The sequence below is a fragment of the Contarinia nasturtii genome, unplaced genomic scaffold (assembly GCF_009176525.2).
Source record: "Contarinia nasturtii isolate CC-2019 unplaced genomic scaffold, AAFC_CNas_1.1 Cnas_scaffold_187, whole genome shotgun sequence".
Lineage (NCBI taxonomy): Eukaryota > Metazoa > Arthropoda > Insecta > Diptera > Cecidomyiidae > Contarinia > Contarinia nasturtii.
In genome coordinates this window covers 2,406,102-2,422,039 of record NW_022197544.1, presented here as the reverse complement: position 1 = coordinate 2,422,039, position 15,938 = coordinate 2,406,102, and the positions used below count along the sequence as shown (strand labels likewise).

Sequence of the window (15,938 nt, the reverse complement as noted above, 5' to 3'; positions counted from 1 at the left end):
AGCATAGTACCAAGATTGATATAATAAAAAAGCAAATAGACCACTTGAATGTTTTTCTTGATTTTTAATTTATGATTATATTCCATAAATGCAATTTAAAGGCATCGATTTCCATTTAAAGCGATCAGAATACAGAATAAAAGATAGCTTTCAGGCGCAAAACAGGAATATTACCATCGGAACACACGAATATGGTAAGGTAGTTTAATAAATGGTTATGAATGGTTTTTATTATCGTTTGAAAATTAAAATGTTTCAAATCACGTGGACGCCAAATTTATACTTTAATAAAAAGATAATTCGTAATTGATCAAGTTTTTTTCGAGTTTTAATTAATGATATAGCATTCGCATTTTGTACAAAAAATTTACTTCCTTGGGTGCAACATATTAATGTTTCTATTGGCTCAGTTGCTCAGAATATTATTTATGGCATGACGACAACGGCTCAACTCATAGAATTCCGTTTAACGGAATAAATCCTGATAAATGCGCTACGTTAATAAATGCCCAAGTCTCCACTGAAACAGCCTCGGAAGAAACGGATCAAATAATATGCGGACATCAATAATCTATAGATGCTATGATTAATCTATGTATTTCTGTAGAAAATGTTCATGAAAATGTGAATTTTGAATTCGCAAATTCTCTTATTTTGGAGTTTGAGCCAAATTTCGGATATTTAAACCAAAACTAAATAACATTTTTGTTCATTTTATTGATTTTGTTTAATTACAATTTTCATCAATAGTCTTTATAAACGAGACACTAAGCGAACTTAAACACAAAAAGAAAATGATGAGAAAAGGAAAAAAAAATAAATTTAATTGTTACATCGGCAAAAAAATAATTGTATGAATTTATCTGACTAAAAGGCATTTTTTTGAGATTTTTTCTTTTGTTTTTTTTCTCAGAAATTACAAATCAATCTTCGTCTATCTATTTGCGATTTTTGATGTTTCTTTCAGTTTCACGGCAATATTCCCGTGGGAAGAGGCCATGGTGAGGAATACAAACACATTCGTGAACACTTTCGGTTTTAGTGATTTGTTGGGCAATATGTTGTGCGGCGATTTTCACAAATGATTTTTGGTTCGGTGCATCGAGTGCATTGTAATTGGTCAAACTGAATGCGTATCCATGATTTTCGCTAACCATATCAATTCCCAAATCAAGACCGTATTGCAAATGTTGACGATCCGCACTGTGTTTTTTCTGGCCTGGCAAATACAAAACTTGTTTGTCACTGAAACCAACCACATTGTTAACCTCTTTGTTGTTATTGAATTTCAATTCGGGTGTTGGTGCAAGCAAATGAAGATTGATACCCATTCCTTTGGCAATTTCATTGACAGCCTTTGCGCCGAGCAATTTAATCTGGTAAATGAATATATATAATATGATGATCAGTAAACGACATTATTCATTATGTTTATGAATAATTGGAAACTTACCGGATTCGATGAGTGTTGTAGAACGTCTGACCGAATGGCAACAATTGATCGATGGGCATTTGAACGGAATGGATAGTTAAGAGCCTCGCGGAATGCACGACCATCGGCCAATAGACTGAGTTCTTCTTGAATCTTAATGCTTGTATCGTATAATGTTTGTAAGATTGGATCCATGTATTTACAGTTGAGCGATACAATTTTTTCTTCTTTAGGCATGTATTCCGAGTTCTTAGGCAAGTGGAAATTTGAAACGTCCAATTTTCCATCGGTTGTATAATGGCTGAGATATTTCTCACCCTTTTTGTATCCAATCACACTGATATGTGCGTCGTATTCTTTTTTCAATTGTTTTCGCAATTCGGTGATAAAATGTTGCACCAAATCGGTAAGCGATTTTGATTCAATTGCCGTATCGACTACAAAGACAATATCAGCTTTTTTACCACTATCCACCGTGTAGCGTTCACCGATTTCATACGATTTTACACTTTTGTTATCGTCAATGACCTCACATTTTTGGCAAACACCTGGCATGCTGACTGGAACATTTTGCAAGCGTGCGTATGAAGCATAGCCGAAACCAACGTTACAGGCAGCTTGTTGTTTGTTAGCTGCACTCTTTACAGCATGTTCACAAGCCTCGAAATATTGTTTTGAATCAAGAATGTAACTTGCGTAGCGCAATGATGATGAACCGAAAACTTTTTCACATTCTGGACTTTTGGCGTCATCGGAATGCTTGTGTTGTTCATCAATGCTTACGTCGGGGCATGAGTTTACCAATTTATACGCATTGACAAATTGTGAAGAACTATCTGAGATCTTTCCATTTGGTAGCGATTTGGCATCGTATTGTTCGTAACCACCGTTGCCCAATAGACCGCGCAATTTGCTAAAGTAATAACCGTTGACCGTAATGTGACACACCTTCAAATCCAATGCGCACAAAACTTGAACACCGTATGTTGAATACAAGCTTGCACTGTAATATGTTCGCCAAGCGTACAATGATTTCTCAAGAACTGGGAATTCGTTTGCTTTATCATTAACCGTTAATTTTCCATTGGCAGCCAATTCAATTGATTCGCCGCTCTTGTCAACCAAGCTGATCGATTGCAATTTTTTGTCAACAATTTTAGCAAGAACAGTAAAGTTACCATCAACAATATCCTTAGCAAGTACGTAGTTACATGTAGCGCCTGGCAATGTCAATTGATCACCGCTGAATGTGAACAGGTGTTCACCTTCGACAACATGACCTTCGATCGGGAATGGTGGCACCAAATACAATGGATTGAAAGCGTATGGACGGTAAGTGAGCAATACATCTTTAAGCGACGGCAATGGTTCATGCATGACATAATTCAAAATGCTGAGTTTCATGGTGGTGAGTTTTGGGAAGTAGTGTATATTCTGTAATTGACACATTTAATGGCATAATTTTTACGATTTGCATTTAAATATGAAAGATGAAATCGTTTGCTTACCTTCTGGAACCATACAAATGGTAATCCATAGTAATCGTCAGCTGAATCAACACTCAATGATTGTAATCGCTCTTGTGTCCACTCAAGCCATTTTTTCAATATGGCCAATGGTTTTTCAGCCAATTTCTTAAGTTCTTCAGCATCGCTAACCGGTATTCTTTGCACGAGCTATTTTAAAATGAAATCGATTTACCCTTAAATATTTGTTTTTGCATGGAAAATGTCCAATCAACAACTACTGTCTTCATCAACAACTTACTTCATTGTATTTCTCCTTGATGACTTCAAGTCCTGGCAACGATTTAAGATGATCGACAATCAATTTGTAAATGTCTTCAAGTTCACGTTGAACAATTGAACATTGTTCACCAAGTACTTTGCCGGCTTTCTTTGACCATTCGCTGGCCGATTTTCCGATTGTTTTGAAATCATCTTCGAATCTTTTGAGCGATTCAATTAAACGTTCCAACAAATGTGCGAGCGAGCTGAACAGTTCATCGAATACACTTGATAGTGATTGTTCAATGTGAATGTATGATTCTTTAAGCGATGGCAAAATACGTTCATTGAATCCATCATACAATTCTTTGAAGAATTCGTTAATTGTTTTTGAGACTTGTTTGAAGTTTTCGATCAAAGTGCGCAACAATTCGCCAACAGTTTTATTTAGAGTTTCGTACGTTTGTTTGCTGAAATTTATATCAATAATTAATTTTGTTTGGTATTTGCAAATGCTTTTCGCATAACTATAATTGCATAAACACTTACAATAGATCAACCAATTCTTTGATCGATTTGTCGGCCAACAGGTCATTGCTGAAGTTTTCGAATTCTTCTTTGTAGTCGGCATTCAATTTCGAGAAATCGGGCAAATTTCCTTTGACACTGTTCACTTGTGCGGTCAATGAGTTTTTGGCTTGGTTAATACGTGATTCGAATTCATTACGAGCTTGTTTTGCATCTCCGGCAAGCTTGGCTCTAGTACTTTTCTGTAAGTCAAACAAAAATCAATTTTTTTTCCTTTAAAAACTTCGCTTCATTTTCACTTACCAAGAATTCTTTGAGTTCTTTGTCATTCACATCATAGTTGGTTGACAAAAAGTTAGCTTGATCCAATGCGACATTGAGGTTCAATAGTGTTTTTTGATTTCCAATTGCCTTGAAGCTCAATGCTTTGGCAGCAACAGCATCGGCTTGAATTGAGAAGAAATTTCCTTGTTTGATATTTGCATTGAAAGCATTCAATGAGGCGGTGGCATGCGAATGAATTGGTTCAGTTCCCAATAGTTTATAGGTTGATTGAATCGATGCTGTCTTTTTGGCAACATCCACTTCACCGCTACCTTTCACCAATTCTTCGTCGAATGAAACAATGCTGAAATCAACCTTCTTTGGATCGCCGACCAAGTAAACGCCGAACCGTTCTTTTGATGTTGGGCCACGGAATTCATATGTATATGAGACTGCACGACGACCAAAGCTAACACCAGCATTCTCGCGGAATACATAGTTCAAGCCAAGTCCTTGACTCTTCAATGATAATTCCGATGTAAGATTGAATCCTTTTGATGACGAATCGGTATTGGCATACTTGGCAGAAACAACAATAGCTTGATTTGTGTTTTTAAATACGTCAAATGTAAGACTACCGCTAATCAAACGTTTATCAGCACTGAATTCGGATTCACCGCTAATTTTCAATTCTTTAACCGATGGATGACTGGCGACTAAAGCACCGGTTGCAATGAATACCATTTTGCCGGGACGTTTAAGTTCACCCTTGAAACCGATTGTACTATGTTTGCTTGGATTGTTTTTCTTATCCAAGTAGCTGGTGATAGTTGCTTGATAGACACCGATGAATTCTTTTGGATAAGCAAATGTTGCTTCAACAGCAGCCGTTCGCTTTGGAATGCTAAGCACAATACCGGCCGTTGTTGGTTTAACGAATGCATTGAATTGATATTTATTTTGATCGGCCGATTGGATTTGTGTATCAAATGTATGCTCAATGAAGTATCCATCACGTTTGGTATCTGCCTTCAAGTTGAATTCATGAGGAAAACCAAGTGAACGCAAATTAAATGTAACCAATAAATTGTGAGTGAAATGTTTCCAATCAACATCGCTTAAAATCGATGTAACCTTTAAGTGAACGCATGGTTTGTCCGATTCACAAATCGTTTGTTGCAAATGGAATTCTCGGTTGGTGGCTTTCAATTCGGCTTGAACATTCTTTGGACCAATTTGACCGTTGAACACCAACTAGATTGAAGAGATCCAACGATTACAATCAATAATTATTTATAAGAACAAACAAAAAATGGATGTAGAATTAAGATACTTACACTAAATCCGGTTTCATTGTTTTCAGCTTGATTGAATGTGCTGCGTACAAATTGGAAGGTGAGTGCGCTTGATTTATCATACCAGTTAACATTGCCTTTGCCTTCAATAGTGCTCTTTCCTTTTTCTTGTTTCACCGAATAATCGGCCGTTCCGCTAATAATGTTTTTATTTTGTTCAGTTGCACTGAATTCGATACCTTTGTTATTGCCACTTTGTTTTGAATGAATGTCAATGTGCAATTTATTTGCTTTCAATACGGCCGAATCCAAATCAACGATCAATCCAAAGTTCTCAACGCTCTGATAAGACAATTCAACGTCACCACTCAATTGGAAGCTTTTGATATTAACCAAGCGTACGCTCAATTTATGTTTGCGATCAGCAATACGGCTTACAGCAACAGCGACCTGTGAGTGTTTTTCTTGTGGATAATAAACATCAAGAGTGAACGATGGGCTCAAGTGTGAAGCAACAACAACATTTGAAAGTTTGTATTTTTTGTCATCGATCTTCAATTCAGCTTCCGTTTGATAGGCATCCTCCTCCTTTTTGACTATTTTGAATGAAACATCAAAGCTCTTGGCCTTTTCATATGATGTATTTATTGAACTGTGATAGGAGATTTCCTTATGCTCAACCACTTTACCATCTCCAGAGAATTTGATGTTTTTACCATTACCATAACGCACCTGAATATTTCCGACACCGTGATGTGATTTTTGTTCCGCATTTCGGTCATAGCTGTAGTCCAAATCAAGAGCGACTGAATCGGTTTCGGGCAGTTTTACATTGAGCGATAAATCACCATTTGCTTTACCGAATTTACCATTGGTATTGATGTCAACATTCTTTTCATTCAATTTGCTGTTGAATTTGAATTCATATTCGAATTGACCGTTTGCATCTTTTTTCTCTGGACATTTGAAGCTACCGCGTGTATCGAATGACAATTGTTTCAATTTACTTTGTGGCACCGACACTTGACCCGTTAATTTGAATGTGTTTGGTTTTTTACCCGGTTCACCCACATAATAGTCACCATTTAATTGTACCGCACCAGCATTACCGTATTTAAAGTTTGCATTGTAAATAGCATGGATGGCACAGTATTCATCAATGCCAACGTTTAGTTCAATTGGATGTGGAACAGAGCCACTGACTTTAACATTGGCCAAAGCTGATTTGTAACTACCTTTTGGCAAATGATTGAAATGTGTATCGACAACAATTGATTTTGCATCAAAATCGGTGAGTGTAAGCTTATGGTAAACATCAAACAATCGTTTTTCGCGGTCTCCATCTTTCAATGTGCGACTGAATTCAATGGAACGTTGTTTGCGTCCACCCTGTGCAATGGTGTCGGTAATCTTAGCGACACCGTATGCGGTTGCTTTTGCTGATGTATAATCTACTTGACGATCCAATGTACCAACAATTTCACGTTCCGTTGGCAAACGCAATGTAAATTTACCATTTTGTTTTCCATTCTTAAAGTTACCGGTTTTGCTTCCATCGATTGCAAAATGGAATTTCTCGCCGTTAATATCGACTTCGTTGACGCTGTCGAATGAATTGCTTGCATATTTATTCTTTGTCTCGAATGCAATGTGACGCGAATTATCCTTTTCAAAATTGTAGTAGAAATCGTTAAGCAAATCGAATTTATTGGTGCCAACTTCGTAATTGGTGACAACTTTAACTTTACGATCGAATTTCTGGAATGTTACAATGAATTCCGATTTACCTTTACCTTTCACCGAATTGTAATCACCGTGAGCCGATACAAAATCTGGTACACTGATTTCCAATTTTGCGGTGGTTGGATTGTTGACATTGCCTTCATTACGATTGAGAACGGCATTAAATGAAAAGACTTCTGCATTGTCGGCCAGCAATTTTCCGTTACTTTGAGCAGACTTTGGATTGAGCAAAAATTTAAAGTCCAATTTCAATGGTTTTTGTCCACGTCCAACTACAACAACACCGTCGGCAGCAAAATCAATCTTTTGAGTGCTGAAATGATTATCGAATTTTGCGTTGACAGAAACACTGGCTCCGCCACTTGATTTCAATTCATTTTTAACGACCGATCGTTGAGCCGCATCATCGATGTCACGTGATGATACCAGTTCAATATTGTGATTATTCACGGCTCCATTGATTTTAATATTCCAATCGCCTTTGCTCTTCTTGTTAACATCAGCATTCAATTTTGATGATACTTCATTTTGGGCATAGCCACCAATAAATTCGTAGTCAAAATGTCCCGCACGGTATCCACCGTTAAGCACAAGCTTGATTGGAATTGGTGAAATGATGAGCGTGTTTTTGCCAGCAATGCTAACGTATTTATCGTCCTTTTTCTCGAATTCATAGTCGGTGGTTAATTCAATGCGTTTGGTTGTCGATTCCAAGTCACGGCCATACACAAATACAAATGAGTTTTTGCATTGTTTTTGACCACGTTTGTAATGGAATTTCACACGACCGTTGGCAAATTCAGCAACATCACTCAAAAGTGACAAATCCAAATCCAATTCTTGGTTTTTGGCAATAACGTTACCTTTAATATTGGCCGTATTATCCTTGTATTTAACATCCATAGCTGTTTCAAAATGTTCAAGTTTTTCATGTTCAAACCATCCATCAAACACCAATGGACCGAATTTTCCATCACTTTGTGCTGGCTCAATGGTCAATTTTTCGAAATTGTATCGCATCTTCGGTGGTTGTGATGAATCGACAATTAGTTTTCCGCTCACTTTGTATGGAATTTCTTCTGGATTGTTGTACTCAATGATTGGTGTGTATTCACGACGTGTACCTGATCCACTCTTTTTGAAACCGAATTTCAACAAATATTGCAAGGCATCACTGTTGGCTTGTCCATAGATGGTCAATTCTTTGTCGTCATTATTGACACCGATTTCAGCGTTTACCGATTTGTATGGTGATACAATTTCGGCGCTTAGGTATGCCTTTGGTTGAATGGCACCTTCGAATTTAACTGATACTTTACGTTTGTCTACTGATTCGGGTGTATCGAACACCAATTCTAATGTCCGTTTTTGTTGAATTGAATCGTCATACGCGGCATTAAAATGGTATTGTTTTTCAATTTCAATATAAGCCGATGCATGAACTGGCCCATTCAATGGGAACAAACGACTGTTCACCAATTTTTCGCCTTTTTTGTATTTCAATTCATAGCAAACGGTTACACCCAAATATTTTTGGAATTGATCGAAACAATCTTCGTTATTGCTAACATCTTTCCTGTGAACAGAAAAAAAAACAAAACAATTTAACATTTCAATTTGCAGCTAACATGATTTATAAACAAAAATAATTTCAAAAGCATATGAATTTAAATCGAACTTACTTTTGTGCCGATTTCAAATTGTGTATAATGCTTGGATGACCCAAGTTTTGTTGGATAAAAACGATATCATGATCAAAACTGAGAATTTCTTGTTTTTTAAGTGGAAAATCGACTTTAACATCAACACCTTTGCCTTGATTCAATAGCTCGAATGACAATTGGGCACCAGTTGCACTGTGCACATTGCTGGTAACTTTTACACCGGTCGTTACTTCATAGCCATCAACGCTAATAATTCCACTCAATTCAACGTTGTAACTTGGCGAAACGCTGACCGCGAATTTCGTGTTCTTTGGATTGGCTTGAATGTCCTTAAAGTCAGCCTTGAGTGAAGCTTCCAAGCGGAACGCACCCGCACCTTGTGATTGAATCTTCAATGGAAAACCGGAACTGGTTGGGTATGAGAATTCAGCATCAAGGAACAACGAGTGAACTTCATATTGTTTCTTTTTGCGTTCTTTGGCATCTTTCAAGAAGTTTTGCAATAAGCGACCGAATTCTTTTGTGAAATCTTTGCTTTCTGATGGTAAATTGTCACCCAAACTCAAGAAATACAATTCCGAACCGAACATTTTCACCGAAAAATCAAAATCAACATCGCGACCCGATGAACCGACATAATCTTTTCCGAAATTGTCCGCCTCTTGGGCGATACTACGTTTTGGACGATATGCTCCACCACTAACGTAGTCATGGATTTTAGCTGCGATTCAAAAAAAAAAAAAAAAGGTAAATAAATTATCGTTATATTTATTATTTTCTGTTTGACATTTGTTCAAAACAACTTACACAGAGCCTCCTGTTTGTTCAATGTGTTGAAATATCCTTTGGGGCCAAAATAATGCTCCAACACCAAATCGAAGTTCTCTTGACGTCCGCTCAGTTCGAAAATGTTGAAGCTTGTGCCGAACAATTCACCGGTTAAATTGGTGCGAAGTGAACGTGGTGTGAATGATTTTTGCGAGTAAATGACGTTGCTGTCAATGCTACCGCCCAAACCAAGCGATCCAAATTCATAGGAGAATTCATGATTAAATGAGAATTTACGAATGTCATTTGGGAATTTCTTCGATGCAGTAACATCAGCAAAATCGTTACGTGCCTTTTCTCGGTACAAATCGGTTGATGCACGTAAATTTTTCAAATGCGAAACAATGAATGAGCCAACTTGATAAACAGGTTCGTCATCCAATAATTTTGATACTTCATCGGCAATTTCTGGTGATGAACAATCGACCAAAGCTAAATATGCTTCAATACGGAATTCCGAATCGTCTTTACGATTTTTCAAGAGATTCAATGCAGCCGATTGGATTTTGTTGTCGCATGAGGCCGATGCAAATGCTTGAATGGCAGCGGCACGAACACGCCCGGCATTACCTTCACTTGCACATTTCACCAATTTATCCAAAAGTGATCCAGTGACACCTTCAGCACTACGTAATCCCTTCAAAATGGCAACAATCACATCTTCTTGGTGACGTTTTGCGCTTTTGCAGTTACCCAACTTATCGGCCAATTTATCAAGTAATTTCACGAGATCAGCATCATTTTCGTTACCATTTTGTTGTATGTATTTTTTGACTAAGTTTCCAATGCTCAAATAACCTTCTTTTAGAACGTCCTTTTCGAGCAATTTCTACATGTTTATTACAAATTTAAAAAAAAATCAAATGGATGTCTTCAATTTGCGGTGAATGAATTAGAAGAAATTTGAACTTACCGTCAAAATGTTTATAGTTTCCTTGTTAACCGATGTAGCCAAATTGAATGAAAGATAGGCCAAACGTTTTTCGTGAATTTTATTATTTTCCAATAGCGATGCGATTGCATTGATCGACTCAGCGCTGGCAACACGGAAAACAGCATCCAAAAATACTTTGCGACAAATTGGATTGCTTGCATCTTTATGCAATAGTAAAATGTCATCCTTTTTCAAGTAGCGCAACAAACGAATGGTTTCGGTGAATTGGCCAGCAACTTGAGCACCAACAGTGTTTTTACGTTGTTCATATGTTTTGCAAATGCCAAACAGCGATTCTTTTGCGGTTTTGTAGTTAACGGCTTGTGGTTTTTTAACGCTTTCATAGATCAACGACCGTGGTACTGAAACCGATAGTGTTTCACCGCCATTTGGTTTTTGGTCTTTCAATCGAAATGATGTGACAACACGTGCACGAACACCGGCATCACCATTTGAAAACGGCACCAACACATAATCTTCAACAACTTGAGACGATTCAACGATGCCGTTACGATTGACACGAACTTCATTGGTATAATCGCCGTTCAATAATGGGGTCGATTTTATGTTGCTGTTTTCATTGAAAACACCAGTAATAATACCATTGACAAAGCTTTCACGGTGACTGCATGAGTTCAAGTCACGAGTTTTGGTAACAACATATGAACCATCATCGTTCTTTGTGACGGCATAGTTTGTTTGACATTTACCGAAAACATCGACTTCTTCAGCGGATCCATCATTCAATTGCAACAATGAAATCAATGCTCGTTTAATGTTCAACGAAACATCGGAATCGTCTGGGCTGGCGCAAATCTCCGATTCTAATTTATCGTCGGATAATGTGAATTGTACGATTTTCGATAATTGTAATTTGCTATTGAACTTTGTCTTGGCCTTATCCGGTCCAATCAATGTTACATCATTCAAATCCAAACCATATTGGCAATTTGAATAGCCGTGCACATGAGCTGTACCCTGAACTTGCAATTGAATATCTTGGGGATCATTTCCAGTTAATGAAATCGATACTGTACTTTCGAAGTTATAGCTATACACTTGGCCGGGTTGATATTTTAATTTGCTTCCTTTGCTTGCTGTTATTTTTTATTTTGGGTCCGATAGAATTGGGGCAGAACGAAGAAAAAAAGAAGAAAACAAAAAAAAAACAATTAGAATAAAATTTATTGAAACGATGATACATAGAAGAGACGAGCTATTGTCAATGTCGTTTTAAGAGTATGTGTAACCAAAACAGGGACATTCACAAAATTCTGTCTACGGCACTAGTCCTTAATTAAAATCGCGCAATAATAAGGGGCATTCGGTCATTCTATTAAAGATAGAATGTGTTCTTCTCCCAATTAAACTCTCTCCAAATGGTTTTCGAATTGAAAATTCAAAAAAAGAAATTCATCTATGTAATTCAAAACAATTCTCATTAAAATAATATTGAAACCGATAATTTCGAATTTAAAAGTAATTCACATTGTGATAAAGAACTGAAAAATCACCACCATTTGAAAGTCTCTTTCATTGCATTTGGAACAAAGTTGAACATGTTCGCACGCTTTTTTTCCATCGGACGCTTTTTTTCTTACTCTAATATAGAAAATCCAAAAAGAGAAATAAATTGTTTATGATACTCACTTGATGGGCAACCTTGTTTGCATCCATTCCCTTTGAAATGAAATATAGAGAAAACAAAAGATTAACACAAAAGGCGATTTTCGTTATTAAATGTTGTGTATGTTTTTCTCTCTCTTGTTGTTCACAATCTCGAAAATTAATAAGAAAGGAGGTCTCATTTTTCGAAAACAATATAATTCAAAACTTATCAATTTTCCCTCTACGTTCCTTGCATTGTCTCTTGTTGACGACAACTTTTTTTTCTCTTTCCCTTTCGCTATTTACATGGCGTTCTTTTTTCTCCCCAGCATGTGATTTTTGTGAAACATAATTTGTCAACAGAATAAGCAAAAAAGCAATCAAAACAAAAGCAAGACAAGGGGGAATGTTTTTTTTTTTGAAACAATAATCACAAGTGAAATTGTGGTTTAAATGAAAAAAATTGCATGAAAGCATTGAAATGAAAGCATTGCATATTATTATTTTAACATCAATTATTTTGGATATTTAAGGACGTTTTCTTCGTCAAAAAAAACAATGCTTTATGCTTCAAAGTGTATTGCTATTATCTTGTGTTTTTTTTTTATTTCATTATTGTGTATATCCGCTCATCTCCAAGTGGAATTCAAAGGTATATCATCGCATTGTAATCTTGTATGCATGCATACTGTAATCTATTGCAAGTTCTTTATTTGCCTGCGGTTTTTCATTCGAATTTTATATTTATATCATATTTGATTGTCTAAGGGTCTAGAAATGTTGCCCCGTATTTCACACCACAAAGAGATAAACATTGAAATTATTCATTATATATATATATATAATATAGTATAATACTATAGTTGAACTACCCGAAGATGTAAACAATTTGTTGACACTATTCAACAACCCGATTTTTATCATGAATGGAAAAATAGTTTTCAATTTAATGATCGCCTGGTTTAAGCTTAATATTGTGCGAAGATAAATCAAGAGCGGCTTTTTTTCAATTGCAAAGCGGTTACATTTTTCTCATTTCAATTCATAATTTTTGATGTGATCGATGTACGGTGTGTCAACGACAACGAATACGACAACGCCACATCAGCGCGAACTTTGAATTGAGCATGCTTTTGGTATGGCAATCATTATTGAATTATCAGCGATCATCACTTTTTTCCATGTGGCCATTCTAAATACTTTTCAACAAATGAATGCTCTTATCATTTGTCGCAAAGTTGATTGAACTATGATGGCAAATTTAGTTGACAGAAAAATCAGACAATTTATTGAGCTGACTGATCAGCTCAGTTGATACGAATTCGACAGCTCATTGGTACACTTGAATTTTGTCTAATTCGTATCATCTGGGCTGATTAGTCAGCTCAATATATATTTTCCGTAGTGTGTTACACATAGTTTAGAATATGCACGTGAAAGAAAAAGTTCGAAAAAAATGCTTATCTAAATCAACTAAAGTGAAAGAAAGAAAAAAAATGCACATTTCATCGCTTTATTCAAATGCTTAATTAGCTGAATTCAATCAGAAAATGATAACAAATGGAAAAATAATAAATTTTGTTGTTCTCCAAATAATTGATTTTCTCTCGTTTTCATTTTGATTTTGTTGTTGTTTTGCATTCCAATATGCATGTTATTGCCGTTAACGATTCATGAGTGTTTTTGTTTGTTCATGCTAATCAACCTCCCGGTCGTAGTAATCAATTTTTGATTTGACTACACATTTTTTCTCACTCTCCCCCTCACACTTGGTTTGATATATACGGAGCAAACATGAATGATAAACATGGGTGCCAAAGTTCGAAGGTTTTAATGTTGCAGCCAAGCGAAATTCTGATTACATTGCTGGAGAGAGTGTGTTAATGAAAAAAAACTTGATGACCCGTGTGTTGTTATAAAATATTAGTGCGCACGAGTTTGTGTGAGACATAGCTAACTGATAGAAACTAAGAAAACAAATACTTGAAATGTACATTGTATTCCACTTTTTTTGAACTTCTATTTAAAAAATTAGAGGTCAATGAAATATCAACGAGTTTTTTTTTTTCGCTATCAGTGCAGCTTCCTTTTCGGGTTTGGTGGTTTGCAATAACTGATTGAAAGCAGACCAGTTGTTTCGAAAATGTTCTCGAACTTATCGTACTTGTGATAAGAAAAAATCATTGTGGCGGGACAGAATAAGCTCATACAACAAACTCAAGTTCATGGATTTTTTTAGTTTGAATACCCGAATGCATTTTACAAAAGTCGAATTAGAAACTTTAAAATTGACTTATATCACTTGAAAATGAGCGATCATCATTTGAAAATATCCTAAAAGCTGACATTGGATATTCAAAAGCAATTTGAATTTCTATACGACACAATGAACGGAACGAAATTAACAAAAGAAGAGTTTCATTTTTTTTTTTTTTCAAAATAGAATGATCGAGATTGTTCCAGATGACAATATATTCTCTACTCTCTCGTTTGAAACGGGGTGCAACGGCACCCATGTCCTCGATTTAAAAAAAAAATCAATAACAAATAAAAAATAAACAAAGAAGGAAAGTTATTAGAATTTGCTGGGGATTTTCACCGAAAAAGTGAAGATATTTTTTTTGTTTTTCAAATTTCTTTCAAATTTTTGTTACAATCAATAAAAAAAATATTTTCGAAAAATTTCCCATTTTGTTTTATTTGCCTTGCCCCTAGACCAAATCCTGTGGACGCCCCTGGAATTTAAAATATTAGGATATAAAAATCGGACCTGTGAAGAAACGTGTATGGAGAGAGCAGTGCATTATACATATATATATATATAAATCACGCCGAAAATACACTCAGCCATGTGTAAAGCATTGCAAGCGCATACGACACCGATGAAAGAAACCAACAACCAAATAAATAATAACATAACATCTCTCCAATATGAACTCGTCAAATTCACGGCAAACTAACAACAACGACACATCAATTGAAGCGATACCATCTCAATTACCACAAAATATGATTTTATGTTTTATGGCATATTCTCTTTTAATTCGTTTTGGGTTTGGAGTTTTTCATTGGATATTTAAGTGCATACCATAAAAGAATATGAAATATGTTGAGTAAAAGTAATTGCTGTTATGTATGTTTCAACGTTTAGACGAAATTTTGAAAATTACAAAAATCAACTTACCCTGTTTGCTTAGAGGCGCCGCAAAAATGCAGTTGAAAAAAACTACACTAATTAAAAATAATGTAAACTTTAGCATTGTAGCCGAATTTCTTTCCTAATTTGCCTAAAAAGAGATGGAAAAGATAAAGATGCAATAATCAAACCAATTTGTCTATTTCATTATGACACAAAATCATAAAAATCATTCATTTAAAGAAATCGCCGGAATTTAAAAATAGTTTGAAACGAAAGAAATAACAAACTGTGATACAAATGTTGAGCAATTGTGTCAAAAATAATAATTGAAAAACAATTATTTAAATTTAATTCAAATCAAAAATCACTGAAATTTAAGAAAACACAATATCAAATAGATTTTATATTTTCACCACCAGAATGAAGATTCACACTTGGGAATCAATCGAAAAATTAAAAAAAATACGATTCTTCACTAACGGCCGTGATTTTTCCTCTTCAGAAAACCGTTTTAAAATTAAAATAGATTCAAAAAAAAGAACGTTTATACATCGTTTGAACTCACTTTCATCAAATTTTGTCGTCGATGTTTTATGTGCGCTTAAGGAATGAAAACTGAAATACTTCGCCGCTCCTTTTTGTATTTGATCTTTTGTAATTGTGTATACTATATTTTTGTCTTCGTTGGTATTGGTATCGTTCCGTTGGCTATCAATAATGAAACATCTGTATGTTGAGTAATGTTATTTGTTGTTTTCCTATTTTACAATGATAAA

The 15,938-nt window shown here is 35.5% G+C and overlaps 1 protein-coding gene across 1 annotated transcript; it reads right to left on the bottom strand.

The window, feature by feature from the left end:
* Positions 1-697: 697 nt before the first annotated feature.
* LOC116336844 (apolipophorins-like) lies at positions 698-15,797 on the bottom strand. The gene is made up of 13 exons (XM_031760997.1): positions 15,728-15,797; positions 15,208-15,310; positions 12,066-12,095; positions 10,395-11,512; positions 9,461-10,310; positions 8,672-9,374; positions 5,289-8,565; positions 3,991-5,205; positions 3,709-3,929; positions 3,200-3,629; positions 2,941-3,108; positions 1,454-2,866; positions 698-1,376 (listed from the first exon to the last, which is right to left on the bottom strand). The coding sequence occupies exons 2-13, from the start codon at positions 15,281-15,283 to the stop codon at positions 939-941; spliced, it is 9,939 nt and encodes a 3,312-aa protein (XP_031616857.1). The 5' UTR covers positions 15,284-15,310; positions 15,728-15,797; the 3' UTR covers positions 698-938.
* Positions 15,798-15,938: the final 141 nt, after the last annotated feature.

What these genes read in the sequence shown, in the direction of transcription:
- LOC116336844 (XM_031760997.1), bottom strand. Translation starts at nt 15,283, where the DNA reads ATGCTAAAGTTTACATTATTTTTAATTAGTGTAGTTTTTTTCAACTGC. An exon ending in ACAATGAAACCGGATTTAGT is followed by an intron (nt 5,206 to 5,288) that starts GTAAGTATCTTA and finishes TCTTCAATCTAG; the next exon opens with TTGGTGTTCAACGGTCAAAT. An exon ending in TCAAGGAGAAATACAATGAA is followed by an intron (nt 3,109 to 3,199) that starts GTAAGTTGTTGA and finishes ATTTTAAAATAG; the next exon opens with CTCGTGCAAAGAATACCGGT.